The 15,512-nt window shown below is 36.1% G+C and overlaps 1 protein-coding gene across 5 annotated transcripts; it reads right to left on the bottom strand.

Annotated features, from left to right (window-relative positions):
* Nucleotides 1-1,509: 1,509 nt before the first annotated feature.
* On the bottom strand, nucleotides 1,510-14,279 carry LOC122033728. Of its 5 annotated transcripts, none has more exons than XM_042592886.1 (10): nucleotides 13,429-14,279; nucleotides 12,459-12,716; nucleotides 12,286-12,370; nucleotides 12,132-12,173; nucleotides 11,695-11,863; nucleotides 10,235-10,287; nucleotides 9,953-10,115; nucleotides 9,820-9,887; nucleotides 2,513-2,559; nucleotides 1,510-1,897 (listed from the first exon to the last, which is right to left on the bottom strand). In XM_042592886.1, exons 2-10 carry the CDS (start codon nucleotides 12,701-12,703, stop codon nucleotides 1,843-1,845), a joined length of 927 nt encoding a protein of 308 aa, XP_042448820.1. In that variant the 5' UTR covers nucleotides 12,704-12,716; nucleotides 13,429-14,279; the 3' UTR covers nucleotides 1,510-1,842. The 5 variants fall into 5 exon arrangements, with proteins under 5 accessions (XP_042448820.1, XP_042448819.1, XP_042448824.1 ...); XM_042592885.1 differs by having other exon boundaries at nucleotides 13,501-14,279; XM_042592890.1 differs by lacking the exon at nucleotides 13,429-14,279 and having other exon boundaries at nucleotides 12,286-12,380; nucleotides 12,459-12,629.
* Between the last annotated feature and the right edge of the window lie 1,233 nt (nucleotides 14,280-15,512).

The raw sequence follows: 15,512 nt of genomic DNA, 5'->3' as shown, positions 1-15,512 counted from the left end.
AGTCCCTCAAAAGATTTACATGCCCTGAGTGATCATCCTTTAGGCTACGTTTGGTAGGGTGTAATCTGTCTTGTAATGTAATCCTGATTACATTACAAGGTTGATTATTTTGTTTGTTTTAACTTTAAACCTGTAATGTAATGTAATCTCGATTACAAAAGGTAATGAAGTTTTGTAATCTGAATTACAAAGCAAATACTATGTAATCCGATTACATTACGAGGTCACTGTTTAACCAAAATTTGAATGCCGAATATACCCCTAATATTCGAATTTAAATTTTAGGGTTTAGGGTATATTAGGGGTATATTCGTCATTCAAATTTTGGTTAAACAATGACCTCGTAATGTAATCGGATTACATAGTATTTGCTTTGTAATTCAGATTACAAAACTTCATTACCTTTTGTAATCGAGATTACATTACATTACAGGTTTAAAGTTAAAACAAACAAAATAATCAACCTTGTAATGTAATCAGGATTACATTACAAGACAGATTACACCCGCATGAGAGACTCGAAGAAGCCTAAGACATTCAAATGAACGAATTATAGAGCTCAAAAGGACACATTGTGTACAAAATGTCAAGCATAGTCATGCGATATTAGAGTCACAACAAAGGATATTTGGGGCAGGTGATCTTTTGAGGGACTAAGCCCATGTCAAGCATGGCGTTGAGTCAAGTGTCTGACGTTTATGTATATCAAGCATGCTAACATCAACGATTGTTATGGAGTCAAGCCACATAGGCTACGCCTGCTCATCTGAGAGGGAATCAGCATCCCTCCATATAATCAATGGACCTCTATCTATCTATAATTTACATTTTGCATTCATCCTTCCTTAACTCATCCGCAATTCAATCCTTTCCTAATTATGACATATTTATAGAGCAATTAAATCCTTCCCTAACTATGGTGCATTTTGAGTTGGCTAGTACGGAGTAGAGTTGTTACTATAAGCCACAAATACTTCCTGATTTATCCTAATAACTGATAAAAAAAATTATATAAACCAAACCGGTCACTTTAAATTTGATATTACCTAATTCAATTTTTTTTAAAAAATTCACTCGACCCCAATTTTTTAGGAAAGGCCCCTCCAAAATGTAGTGTATACAAAGGAGCATATTTTGCATAAAATTGAACCGACTACTTGCATATCATATTCGGAAGGTATTATGTTTTTAAAAAATATATTAAATAACCTATTTTGCAATAAAATTGCATCAATTATTGCCATTGCACAATTTGTATTAACAATCATAATACAATTTGTATTAATCAATTATCTAAGTGACGGGACTTTGTAAATAAAAAATAAAAATTAAATAGCTCCTTGCAATATAAAAAAAAAATAAAAAACAAAACATACCCTCCAAAACTGAGATATCTTTTTACTAAATAATTTAACTCAATTTTCAAAATTCTGACAAGGAAATAGAGCTTAAATAGCTCTGCCGACACACAGCCAGAAAGTGCAAGTAGATTGTATCTTCACGGTTCGCTGCTCATCCAGATGCAAAATAATTGTCATTAAAATATTCATGTCCCACACATTTACTAACATTTTACCAAAAAAAATATATTGAACCAGATAACACAACCTGAGACGGCCGAACTGGCCCACAAAATTTTTCCACTAACTACTAGAATAAATTAGGAAGCACTCATAACGGATGACCCAAAAGCTTAGCATCATGTGGTTGTGCGCTTTATTTAAAGGAAAAATCCCTATAAATGTGTCATATCTACGGATCAAACCGTACGTATCTATGCCCTTCTGCTGCACCGTACCCTTAGGGATGGCTAACCTTTTGCCACTCAGCAAATGATATAACTCAAGAAAATTTGATCGATGCTTCTTCTTCAATGATACTGAATATTTCCTTTATCCTGAACATTTAAAACCATACCGCATGAATCAGTTGTCACTTTACTCATCTAAGCAACATAATGTAAATTGTATTAATTGGACTGAATAGAAAATAACAAAATCACATAAATTTAGGACTTTGAAAATCACAAAGATCACATAATGAAAAACTTTGAAAAACTTATATATATAGTATTGGTGTCTAACAAAGGGTGTTCTTGTTGAAGAATCAGTGTTGGACACAAGTATGAGTAGATGAAATTCTGGGTATCAAAAGCTGGTAAGAAATCGTGACCATACCTAACTAAAGATTAAAAACCAAAGTACCATATTTGATACTTTATCTTTCATAGGTCCTCATCATGCAATTTCTGCATACCATATTATCAATGGACATTAGACGTTTGGTTGGCATTTTTTCATTTTCATTTTCATTTCTATTTTCAGATAAAAAAATATTATTGACATTTTACACATTCATTTTCTTGAAAAGGAAATATCATTCTATAGTAAAATAAAGAATGTTTAAAAATTATTTTCTTAGAAAATAAAAAACACACGTTTTTGAAAAAATAAAAATAGAAAATGTGGAAACCAAATGATCCAAATAGGAAAAAAAATTTAGTTTTGCATACCTATTTACATTAATATTTACATCAGAAATCCAGGCCATCAAGTACACCTACATGCATAAGAAACAACTCTCAGATATGAATAAAAGATTGCTCTCCATATATACATTTTAATAAAATAAATAAATAAAAATAAAAAGTCACTTGAATGGTAAATGACATCTAAAAACTGCTCCTAGAAATTTGAATACCACTGGAAGATCGAAGACGGAAAAAAAACAAAAATATGCAGATTTCCATGTAAAAGTTGAATAATCTTTTTTATGTTATAGGGAAGTATATCTGCTATGTTGAAGGATATTGCTTAAACAACTGATCTTGTACTAATATGCACTTACATTGTTATCTTGGCAACATACATCTATAGGGAACTACCATATAACCGATCACTAATCAGCTAAATATTATTCAAACTTTTAAAGCTATGATTACTTAAGATAAGAGGAGAGTGAAGGACAATGGAAGGCAAGGAGATAATGGGAAACAAGAACAGGAAATTGTAAGGATGATTAATTGGTGATGAAAAGTTAAGAGTGAAAAGAGATGAGAACGGATAAAAGGACCAAACTACCCCTGCTACCAATGCATTTTCTTCAGTCAAATCCATTTTGTCCTATCACTTCCGAAAAACTACCCAACTACCGCTAACAAAATTTAGCAAGCACCATTTCTAACATTTTCGAACTGCACCTCTACACTGCCACTTGCAGCTATAGAATTCCTTATTGCCTTTGATTCCAATACCTTTGCTTACTATCTGCAGCTAATTGATCTAAGAACATGAGTGCTCTCTTGTACAATTCTAGAGTTTCTGCTTTTGTTCTTAACAATTGGTATAAATGATGATTTGAATGACGACAGCATGCACCATGTATAAACACTAGTTTAGCTTCACCACTGCACTCTTCCTCCACATGGAGTAGCAGCTCCTCACAGCCATTGAATGGCTTCCAGCCCTGCTTCCTTGGGCATAAGGTCTCTACTTCCATCATGGCAGGGCATTTGTCACCTCGCAAGGTGATGCCTTCATGTCCACATCTAATATCATCACTGACAAACACCTTATCAAGTCAGAGACAAAGAGCATCATGATCTTTGTATCCATTGATGACTCTTACCTTGGTTTATGTCTATATTTGATGAAAGCAAAATTCACCCAAATTCTTTCTTTGGAATCATCTGAGAGAGGGGTATCTAATTCCCTTTCCTCAAGATTAGATCTCTCCTCCAAGCAATTGTAGCATAAGTGAAACCTTCCCTTTCTATAAAATTAGATATCTTCTCCCAAGTAATTGTAGCATAAGACCATTACGACTGAACTATAGAGGGTGAATAGTGAATGCCCCTAATTTACAACTTAAAAGATTCTTGCTAATTACTTAGCAACATTAGAGCCATAAAACATAGACGATATAAAAAAGATAAAACAACAAGTCAAAGACTCTAGGATGTAATGTGGTTGAGCAACCCCCAGGGTGCTAATCCACGACTTATTGGTCCTTCAGGTGCATCCATTACTTTTCTCCTTTTCGATTAAATACCCGAGGTTGAGAAATCTCTTACAATTCACTAGAATGAATTACAATAAAGCCCACAATAAAGGCTCACAAATGGATACAAGAAGGCTCAGAGATTGCTAGAAATGTTTCTGGAAATGTTAGCTTCAAATCCCCTTGAAGTCCTTTTATAAGCCTTCTTCCAACCTCTTTACAGTTATTTCAACACACAACAATCCGTTAGAAATTTTCATCAGTTGACTAAGCCACTATCGTCGTTAACGAATGTACTTGTTGTTGCTTTATTAACGACTCCTTCCATGTTGTCTCTTATAGCATCACTCATCGGCTCAACCACAAATGATAACATTCTGTTCGCTGGTTGATTGACTCCACTCAGCTAGCCAGTTGACTCAGTCAGACAGTCAACTGGCCCACCAGATTGAACATTACCACAACCTAGTTCATACTTCAAAACATCTCATTTGCCATACCAGATAACCGTAAACATAAAACACTTCTGTTCAAAGTCACTACATCGACAACTCAACCATACTAGTGTCCAATACCAATCAACTAGTACAATGACTCCGACCACTTCTAAGGTAAGTCCATCTATGTTGAGATATCACCCTCGCCCAAGTACATTTTCTTTCAACAATCAACTCACTATTATTGATGCAATCACCCATGCACATACATTACAGGTTTTGGTAGATTGTTGATACAACCCAACCAAGCATGTGTGTTGCATGGTTTTGATGCTTGGATCATGTTTAAGTGTTTGTTGTGATCTAATGTCGTTGTTAAGTGTGTAGGCAATCATGACTTGGCAAATGGACAGGGTGAAAGTCCTAGCAGACATAGGAAGTTGAATGCTAGGCAGACGGATGTGGTGAAAGTCATAACAAGCATGGGATGTTGGATGTTAAGCGGAGAAAGTCCAAGAAGGATATTCACAAACAAGACACGGAGTGGTAAAACTCCAAACGGAGAAAGACTTCGAGCGGTGTAGCTCTAGGCACGGAAGACCAATTAACATGGAGGCCTTCTATTCACAAACAAGACACAGAGTGGTAAAACTCCAAACGGAGAAAGACTTCGAGCGGTGTAGCTCTAGGCATAGAAGACCAATTGACATGGAGGCCTTCTGGCATCAAGTATGCTTCTAACCTAAAAGCTTCGAGATCATATAACCTTGCGATGAGGGTAGTTTCGGAGGTAGGCAAACTTGACCTGAGGATTTGAGTCATGGTGCCACAGTCGACTAATATTAACGTATTAATTATTTGTTGCACAAGAAGAATGCAGACACAGAATTCGAGCAAGTTCGGATTCGGTGTATAGGATCAGTTGATTAGGTGATCTGTTGAAGTCGATTAATCAATACTACGAATGATTATTGAAGTTGTGGTTTATATGGAGTCGACTGCTATGCATGTACATTTGCCTGATGGAAACCACATTGTGCTTGAATTCGTAGTTTGACAAATGGAAAACAGTCGACTAATGAATTTTAGTATGGAATAGAAGGTTGAAAATATAAATTTTAGTATGGAACAAAGAGTTGAAAAGTCGACTGAGGAAGTCGACTCATGAATTTCAGAATAAAATAGAGGAAATCGACTGGTGAATTATAGAGTCAAATAGAAGTTTGAACGGTTTACTGAGAAGTCGACTAATGAATTTAAAAAAAGCATAAAAGAATTAACAATCAACTAGAGAAGTCGGCTAATGATCAATGGAGTCAACTCTCATATTACACTGATGACAGATTTATAAAATGATCGGAGAAGATGACCAAGGTGATTTGACCATAAATGGAACATGAACAGTCGACTAATGGCAAAACTTTATAAAAGAAGTAGCGTTCACGCAAACAACAACTCTACGATGATGATTTGAAAATTCTATTCTAAGCCCAATAATTTTGAGAAAAAAATTTTGTTACTCTGACAGAGAAATCATGTGGTGAGATCTTGATCTACAAGCTATTGCATCCTTCTTCTAGTCTAACAAAAGGAAGTTTATTCTACCTTAGTTGAGGCTGAAAAGGAGAAAATAAGAAGATTTACAGTGAGGACTTTAGGACCGTGGATTGGCAATCTAGGGCTGTGAATCACATTAATGGCTGTGTCTGGCTTTGTTGTACTTCCTTGGAGTTGTTTAGTCTATTTTCCACTGCGTTCACTCTAATAGTAATTGATTAACAACTAAAATTGTTATTCGTGCTATTCACCCTCCCCCTCTAGCCTGCCTATGATCCAACAACCATGAGTTATACCTATGCTTCGAAATCATCTCCTATTAAGTTACTCGTCCCTCGAATGCAATCAAACCCGAGGCTCTTTCTCATGTCATCCTTCAAGCATCCACCTATGTAGTTTGCTTCATCATCTTAGTCATATTCTTATGCTCCTCGTCCTACGGTCCTAGGATGCTCCATGCCATCCTTCTCCAATCTCCACAAACCAAGAGCCATCAAATCCTCAATCAACCTTGGCCATGTCAAGTTGTGTTGTATATCTCTAAGTTATGTGTGATTCAAATACACATATCAAATACAACAATAATCCTAATTTAAACTTTTTACTTAATCCATCAAATAATCGATCAATCCCGACCTCAAAGGGTGATTGCACCAATAATAATATATATAGTAAACCATAAAATCTGTAGACCTTACAACCTTACAAAGATTATTCTACAAAGAAGAAATGTGGGATCAAATGTACCTAGAGAGGAAGCAATAATGCATTCATTGTCAATCATCATGTTTAAGTCTTCAGGATCATAGTTTAAAATCTCGACCCGTGCTGAGGTTTCGGTCCCAGACCCAAATGATATGGTTTCAATATCGTGACGTGCCGATACGATTTCGGTATTTTTTTATTTAAACTTGAAACAATCTTCTAATAATAATAATTCAACTATCTCAATTTAAAATGATCAGAGGTGCACAAGATTATAAGTGTTTTAATAGGAATCATAAACTTGACAGACCATTATCAAAATTGCTTATATAAAGGACATATAATATTTCCAAGGTAAAGACATTCTGAGATAAAAATATATGTTCATATGTTCAAGAAGCAAAAATTATAAAAGTAAAAAAGTTAAATATTTTAATATTCATATATCTAAATTTTAAATTGATTATATATTTTTCTATAATAAGTATATAGATTACTTTAAAAAAACTACATTTATAATAATTATATAAATTAACTATTTATTTATTTAAATTAATTATTATTTTAAATAATATATATTTAAATTGATAAAAAAAATAGAATATTAATTAAATAATAAAATGAAAAAATATAAATTAATTAAAAAATATCAGAATATTACTCTGATTTATTAGATTTTTAAACAAAATTAGAATTTTTAAACAAATTTAAATCGGTAAAATTAATTTTCAGAATATTAATTAATAATTTTTTTTATTATTTTTTTTAAATTTTAAATATATTTATATTTTATTAGAATAATTTAATTAGGCTTTATAAGCCTCTTCCAAATATCACACAAGTTAGGAAATGTTTGAATTAATTAAATCAAAATATTTAATTTTTAAGAGTAATGTCTTCACGGCATGCTCGTCCGGCGACACCAGAGAGTCACGAGCGCCTCCAAGGCCACAGGAGGAGTTGTAGGACTCCTCCAACACTGCTGAAAGAGTCCAAGGACTCCTTCGGCGCCGTCGGAGGCGATCCGCGACTCCTCCGGCAGAGCCAGAGGCGTCCCACGATTCCTCCGGCAGCACGTGCGAGGCTCCTGGGCCGTTTGGTTGCGCCGAAGGCGTCCCACAATTTTGGCGGCGCCGGTTGCGATGGAATCGCGACATGCTCTGTTACATGACGACAAGCGCGCATGATTCCTCCTGTCGCGTGCACGCGATGACGCAACAAAATCGTCGCTAGTCTGGTGCTGATTTTGATGCACGGATAGAACGGTAAGTTTCGCTCGTTCCACCCGACACGGAACGAATTTTGAACCGTGATCAAGATTATGGAGAAGACAGCTTGTGTATTCCAAAATTATGATTCCTTAAAATTTTTATTTCTTTTAGGGGCAATCACATCACTTAGGGGCGTTTGGTATGAGCATGGGAATGTGAATCGGAATGAGAATCATTGTATTGTGGAATGAGTATGAGCATGGATATCACTCTTAAAAGCAATGTTTAGTTAGTTGCATACTTTCTATCGGAATAACTCAATATTTCCTTTTTTACCCTTAAAGGAAAATAAGAGAAATAAATTAGATGTGAGAGAAAAATATGATGAAAGAGAATGATGAGAAAGAAAGTATGATGAGAAAGAAAGTGTGATGAGAAAGAATGAATAGAGAGAGTGTGATGAGAGAAAAGGAGAAAAGAGTGTGAAAGAAGAGAGCATGATGAGAGAAGATGAGAGATAAAATATGATGTGAGAGAAAGTATGATGGGAGAGGATAAAGAGTGAGAAAATGTAATGAGAAAAAAATGAGGAGAGAGAGAGTATGTGTGATGAGAGAGAGTATGATGAGAGAGGAAGTGTGATGAGAACAAAAGAGAACAGTGAATGTGATGGGAGAGATTGAGAACAGAGAAAGTATGATGAGAAAAAAAATGTGATGAGAACAAAAGAGAACAGTGAATGTGATGGGAGAGATTGAGAACAGAGAAAGTATGATGAGAAAAAAAATGTGATGAGAACAAAAGAGAACAGTGAATGTGATGGGAGAGATTGAGAACAAGAGAGAAAGTATGATGAGAGAGAAAGTGTGTTGAGGAAAAAAAAGAGGGAGTGTGACAAAAGGTGGAACCGCCACCCTAGCGACCCCCTGGCCCCAGCCCCACAAGATTCCAGAGGGAGTAAATCACGGTTAATGCTGGGCAGGATAGGTGACTGGGGGTCGAAGGAATTTTTGGCACAGCAGACCAGGATTTTATCCCCGAGTGCAACTGGCGACCTTCGACCCCATGACTTCAGTGGCAAGCTGCAAACACCTAACCAGCTGATCCAACCCGTGGGGACAAAAAAAAAAATGTGATGAGAGAGATTGAGGAGGGAGTGTGACAAGAGAGATTAAGGAGAGAGAAAGTGTGATGAGAAAAAAAAGAGAGTATGATGGGAGAGATTGAGGAGAGAGAAAGTATGATGAAAAAAAAAGAAGGAGAGTGTGATGGAAGAGATTGAGTAGAGAGAAAGTATGATGAGAGAGAAAGTATGATGATAAAAAAGAGTGTGATAGGAGAGAGAAAGTGTGTGATAAAATGATGAGAGAGAACAAGAAGAGAGAAGTGATATGAAAAAAAAATAAATAAATAAATTTTGATATTTGATATTAAGGGAGAAAATTTTAGTTTTAGGTCAAAAGTATTTTTGGAATAAGGAAATATTTTGATTGATAAAAATAGGGTAATGACTCATTGAAGGGGAGGTACATGGGAATGAGTTATTACCCAATTTCAAGGATTCATTCCCTTATTTGTATTCCTATTCCTATAATCCAATTATTAACAATGACAATCAATGATTCTCATTCTCATTCTCATTCTCTTTCCCTACTCCTATTCCCCTAAATCAAACGCCTCCTTAGAATATAGAAATATTCAAACTGTTCAGCAAATATAAATACGGGTATAAAAGTGAATTGAGACTGATGAGTCGTGAAGATTCCACGAAGACCCAAAGATGGTGGCAAGTGGCAACTTAATGAGATAACTAACACATATCAAAATGTCATCAATTGAGATGAATTAACCAGGAAACAGATCATAATTGTACCAAACAAAAGCATGCAATTCCGACTGTACCAACTGACCTGCAAAACATCACTGCTCATAAGATGATATTCCTCAAAAGCATGCAATTCCGACTGTACCAACTGACCTGCAAAACATCACTGCTCATAAGATGATATTCCTTTGTGTCTAAGGGACTCCAAGATACTTGACCTCTTAATTGTGGAAACAGAGGTGGGATATTATTTTCAGTGCACAGACCACTAATCTTTAGTTCATCAAATTCTCCAATATATAGTTCATCTGACCACTTTATCTTATTACCCCGTCCTTCACCTTCACATCTAAGTGAGAGAAACTCAACCACCAGGAACCGCTGTCCAAATGAAGATTACCAATAGCCACAGGAAAATTATCAGCACCATAGCACCATCATCAGAAGAAGCATCAGCAGCCAAAAGGTTCATAGAATTTTAATGTGCAAGTATTACGTACCTTCAAGCTTAACTCTGATACAAACATCTCAACTAGCTCCCATGCAAGATTCTCTGACATTCCACAAATGCGAAGAAATCAACACTAATTTCTAAGACTTGAGAAGAAAAAAAAGAATCTAACTAAAAGAAATAACATAATGAAATATAGCTAAATTTTGACAGAAAAAAATTATGTATTATGGGTAATGAGATTCAAGAACAAATGAAAAGATCCAGTAAATATAATGGAGAGAAAAAATTTAAATTTCTCTTACATGAACCTCCAAACTACACAAGTGTTGCCCTTTAACATTCATAGGGGATAGGAATTATCTTTGAATGCAAAACTCATTGCAAAGACTATAAGCATTAACAGGTGAATCTATAATAGGTTTCAAACAAATTTGAGAGTTTTGAACTGAATATCTATAAGCAGGGTAAGGCTGCGTACAATGGAGCTTTCCCCGGGACCCCGCATGACGGGAGCTTCGTGCACCGGGCTGCCCTTTTTTTTTAGCTCAAATAATTGTGTTGATTATTCGAAATAAGATTGATAAAAGTTTGGAGGCCTAAATTTTGGAACCAAAAGATTCTATATATACATATATATATATGATTTGAATCTTTATAGTTGGATGGAAATCCAAGCCACCAGTCAACCAACTTGGAATACAAGGCGTTATTTTTTGTCACTGGTACAAGAACAGCTAGAGCCTAGATTTCTGTTCCCTTTTCATTTGATGCATGACAAACTAAAAAAAAAACCTGAAGGAAGATATACAATTGAAATATGCTGAGACAAGACCAATAACTTCTTAACTAAAATGCTGGCAAAAATCCTACTATTCTGAAAAAGAAAATGAAAATAAGTTCACTTGGTCAAGAAAATTTAAACACGATGTCAGTTTTTTCTTTTTGTAATTACAAATAGAAGCAAACTGCAAAAGCATTGTTTTCTCTTTTCTTTTCTAAAACAATTTCATAGATATATCATCTTTATCACTTTCATGCAAAAATAATTATAGTTGGCTAGTTAAAATCTAACATATTTAGGTTTGAGTTGACCAAACTAAGAAATTTCACCTTTTGTTTAACTTGGTTCTGATAGCATGATCATTTGTTGCATAAAATTTTATTTTAAAAAAAAGTTTAAATTGGTTAGTTCTTTCAGTTTGTACCACTAGACACATCTCAACTCTAGCTTTAAGAGTACAAGTTGAAAATGAAGCACAAGCATAAGATGTGTTCTTCAGGTCCTTTATAGTGTTAGATTGTTTGATTTCATCTAGGGATGTCATTACATAACATAGTAAAATATTGAGATCGAGCTAAGTAAACTAATACCAACTTATCAAACAAAGGTCTAAGAGAAGAAAATTGAAAATGCAGTAAAATTGTGCTTCCAAAAAATACAACCTAAGATCCATCCACATAACACCAATCTAATGTGTAAAATGTTGACCGAAGGAGAAAGCATACCAAAGTGTGAGATTGAAAAGAATGTAAAAACTGATACTCCACCACCATCTCCACTATCATTCTCATGTTCAGGACTATCACCAAATTGCGACAGAGGGCCAGCAACTGGTCCTTTAAGGAAACATCGGAAAGAGTGTGCTGACTTAACCAATTCAGCAACTGTGAGTACCTGAAAAGGATTGAGATTAGAGAATCTGAATGAGATCTGGAAGTTAAAAAACATGCATCAATGAACTTTTCAGCTGGAGTCACCTTGAATGCTTCCATATAGCTACTAATATGAAAGCAGAAGATGAAAAATCAAGAAGATAGATTGAATCAGAAATAAAATGTACCAAACCTAACAGTGGTGTTGCTCCATGAATTTTTTTTATATAAAGGTAGAAGTAAATTCAATTTTGCTAATAAGAGACACAAGTTACCAGTTACAAGCGTACCATATTCTTGTACGATGAGAGAAGATAGTTTCTATATGTTTCCTGGAAACAAATGTCATCAGCATCTTAGTCCAGGAACAAACAATAAATGTATTTGAATTTAAGTCTATAAGATATTAAAATGATAAGAAAGATGAAAATTCAGAAGGAAGACCTGCTTATGAGCCAATTTTTGGCATGCCTTCTCTCGAATTTCGGGCATGTCATTCGCAGCACCCAAGTTCACTGACGAAATGAATCTAAAAAAAACTACCATCAAATGTAGCTCAACCAACTTCTTAATTTCCCTTAAAACCTAAAAAATCATAAAACAAACTTTTCCCTCACCTGTGATTGAGATATGCATTTACAAGTGAGGTAGCATGTGATCTCCCCTCTGACATGGCGCTGGCCCACTGAATCTTGCTTGAGAACAATTTCAACCATTGATTCCTCACATTCCTTTGAGTTGCTGGCCTCCATAAGCGTAATGGTGAGGGTGATAAGAACATTGAAGGAGAGTTGCTACTACAATTAGGATTTTGAGACTCAACACCCTTTGAAGAGGGAAGCGGAGTGGCAGGAGCTGCCATTGAGCAATGAACACTATCCCATGACGACACAACTAGTCAGAAATATGTTACTCATATTATGAATGAAATATTTAATTGATTTTGTATTATTATTAGATATAGGATTTTTCATATTGAATAATTAATATTAAGCATTGACTAGGTTAACAAGAAAATCAAATCATTTTGATGCATATGACACAACACTGCCTGCCGAGCTAGTTTAATTAAATAGGGATCATGGGAATCAATCTATTTTAACAAGTGATATGGCTAGGTTTCTGAATTTGACCCATTAGGTTATGTTTGAACTAAGACTAAATAAGGGTTCAATGAGACACAAGTCATTTTGTCCTTCGACATGAATTACTACCCCTACCAATTGGAAAAAAAGATTATACAAGTGAGAGGTACATTCAAGTGTCTCATAATTTAGATTATGTCAAACTTCAAAAAAACTATATTGCATACCTGTTACATGCTTAAGTTTAATAAAATTATTAGTGGCAAGGCTAATTTTATCTTAATTGACTGCCTAGGTGCCTATTCGATTCAAACACCTAGGCAGTCAACATGGAAAAACAAGGATTATTGTGTTTAATATTGCATACCCTGACTGAATCTAAACACATTTCTCTTGTGACCTTGGAGTAGCAAAGGATGGTCAACATGGAAAAACAAGCAGGTCATGCACCATAATGTAATGTAAGAGAACAAAACAAACAAAATAAGCAGGTCATGTTTACCTTCAATTGGTGGTCTCACAGAACACAACTTTCATTAATGAGGATATTAAAGGGTTCAGAAACAAGGAAAACCTGTGATCCTCCTTGGGCTGGACAACAAGAGAGTGTATGGCCCTCGCCTTTGGCTCCGGCGGTGAGCGACAGTGAATAGCAGCGTTGCTGCTATGAGCAACAGCAATAGTCGCTATTGTTGACTGGAAGAAGAGGCAAGAGTTGCCGCCGTTAGCTAAAGAAAAAGGGACAAAAGGCTTCTGGGGAAAATGCTGGACTTGCTGTTGCTAGAACACTGTTCCTTCTCGTGGCTTGATGGGTGGCGTCCAACAGTTACGCCTTGGCCGGCACCGGTGATCGATGACGCCACAAAGTCCCGCAACTGAGTTGAAGAAAACCTTGCCCTCGGGTGGAAACAGTGTCGCTAGGGTACACGATGGTGGCTCTGTGCCGGCACGAAAGCTCAAGATCGGAAAAGGGCAGAAAGGAGGCGATGGCGCTCTAGGGCAGAGACGCGAGGCTGGTGCCGGCGGTGCTTTCTGTGGCGATCGGCGCGGTGAGGACCTCCGCGACGATGAGACGTCGGTAGGGGAGAGGAAGCTTCGGTGAGGCGTCGGCTGTACGGCGTCGGCGCTGCTCCGTGCGGCGGCGTCGATGCGACAGAAGATCGGAAGGAAAAATTAGGGCACGGGGGAGAGAGCGCGAGGAGGTGAAGGCTCGGGAGTAGGTGGCGGCGGCGCGAGAGGGAAACGGGAGAGAAGTTCGGGCTCGGCGGGGGAAAAAGAAGAAGAAAGGTTGGTGTCACGAGCTCAACGAAGAAGAGGAAGAGAGGTTTCGGGGTGGATAGCGGTGTAAATGAATATACCAAATCGCTCGTGAACTATTCAAAGCTATAAAAACTCGTTTGAGCTCGTTTAATTAGGCTCGTGAAAATAAACAAGTCAAGCTCAAGCTTCATAATACTTGGCTCGTTAACTTGTGAACATGTTCGTAAAACTCATGAATCAACTTTTAAATAAAAATAATAATAATTTTGATATTAAATTTATACATTTTACATTTTACTTATTAAAAATATAGATTAATATATTAAATTTATTTATTAGAATAAAATTATAAATTTTAATAAGAATATTATAATTTTCTCTAAATATATAATTTAGTTTTTAATGAATAATTAAATTTATAATTTATATTTATTAAACTCGTTTAGGCCCGATAAAACCTCGAATAAGCTCGTGAGTCATGAATATAATTGTTAAATAAAGCTCGAGCTCGACTCGATTATAAACGAGTCAAGCTCAAACATTCAAAAGTTCGGCTCGGCTCAGCTCGATTATACCCCCTAGGCGTGGAAGAAGAATAGGGCACGAAGAAAAGACATAGGAAAAGGAAAAATAAGAAAAAGAAAATAAATAAAACCTAGGTTTTCTTTATTAAAGACTAGATTACTTCCTTAATCAATTTTCATATATGAGTATTTCAAATAGCCTTTCTTACGCCTATTAATTCATCCCATAAATTACCTCATACGAACTTCGAAAATCTCCAAAAAAATTTTAAAAATTCCGTTAAGGCTATTTGCATATTAAACATTGTTATTTAATTATTATTTGTTGTCGTATTTTACATTCTCCCCCACTAATAAAAATTTGATCCCCAAATTTCATTATTTACCATCAGCAAAACTGGCAATAAACAACCAGTATAAATTCTGAACGGAAGTCTAACCTACATACCTCAAATAAACAAAAGGGGTATCGAGTTCGAATCATAACCTCTGTTGGACCCCGTGGTTGTTTTGATGTGATCAACCAAGTTAATTAGGTCCTGTTTGTTTTTGATCTCTGTGTCTAAGTGTGCAGGAGCTTAGGAGCGAATGAAGTCGAGCGGAAGGCGCAGCTAGCGAGAAGGATGGCACGAGAAGGGAGCTGACGAGCTCGATGCGTCCGAAGGATGAGAGAGCTGTAGAAGAGTACACCGGTGGGCGAGAAGAACATGCGCGACGTTCGAGGGACGTAAAGCCGGGACAGAAGACTGCTCGAGGAAAATGCCAGGAATTAGGTTCGGGTGAGCCCTATTCCGGTTGGCCG

This window comes from Zingiber officinale, chromosome 11B (assembly GCF_018446385.1).
Source record: "Zingiber officinale cultivar Zhangliang chromosome 11B, Zo_v1.1, whole genome shotgun sequence".
Taxonomy (NCBI): domain Eukaryota; kingdom Viridiplantae; phylum Streptophyta; class Magnoliopsida; order Zingiberales; family Zingiberaceae; genus Zingiber; species Zingiber officinale.
Note: the sequence above shows the minus strand (reverse complement) of the source record. Positions and strands in the feature narration are given on the sequence as shown.

What these genes read in the sequence shown, in the direction of transcription:
- LOC122033728 (XM_042592886.1), bottom strand. Translation starts at nt 12,703, where the DNA reads ATGGCAGCTCCTGCCACTCCGCTTCCCTCTTCAAAGGGTGTTGAGTCT. An exon ending in AATGCATATCTCAATCACAG is followed by an intron (nt 12,371 to 12,458) that starts GTGAGGGAAAAG and finishes AGTTTTTTTTAG; the next exon opens with ATTCATTTCGTCAGTGAACT. An exon ending in TATCAGAGTTAAGCTTGAAG is followed by an intron (nt 10,116 to 10,234) that starts GTACGTAATACT and finishes TCATTTGGACAG; the next exon opens with CGGTTCCTGGTGGTTGAGTT.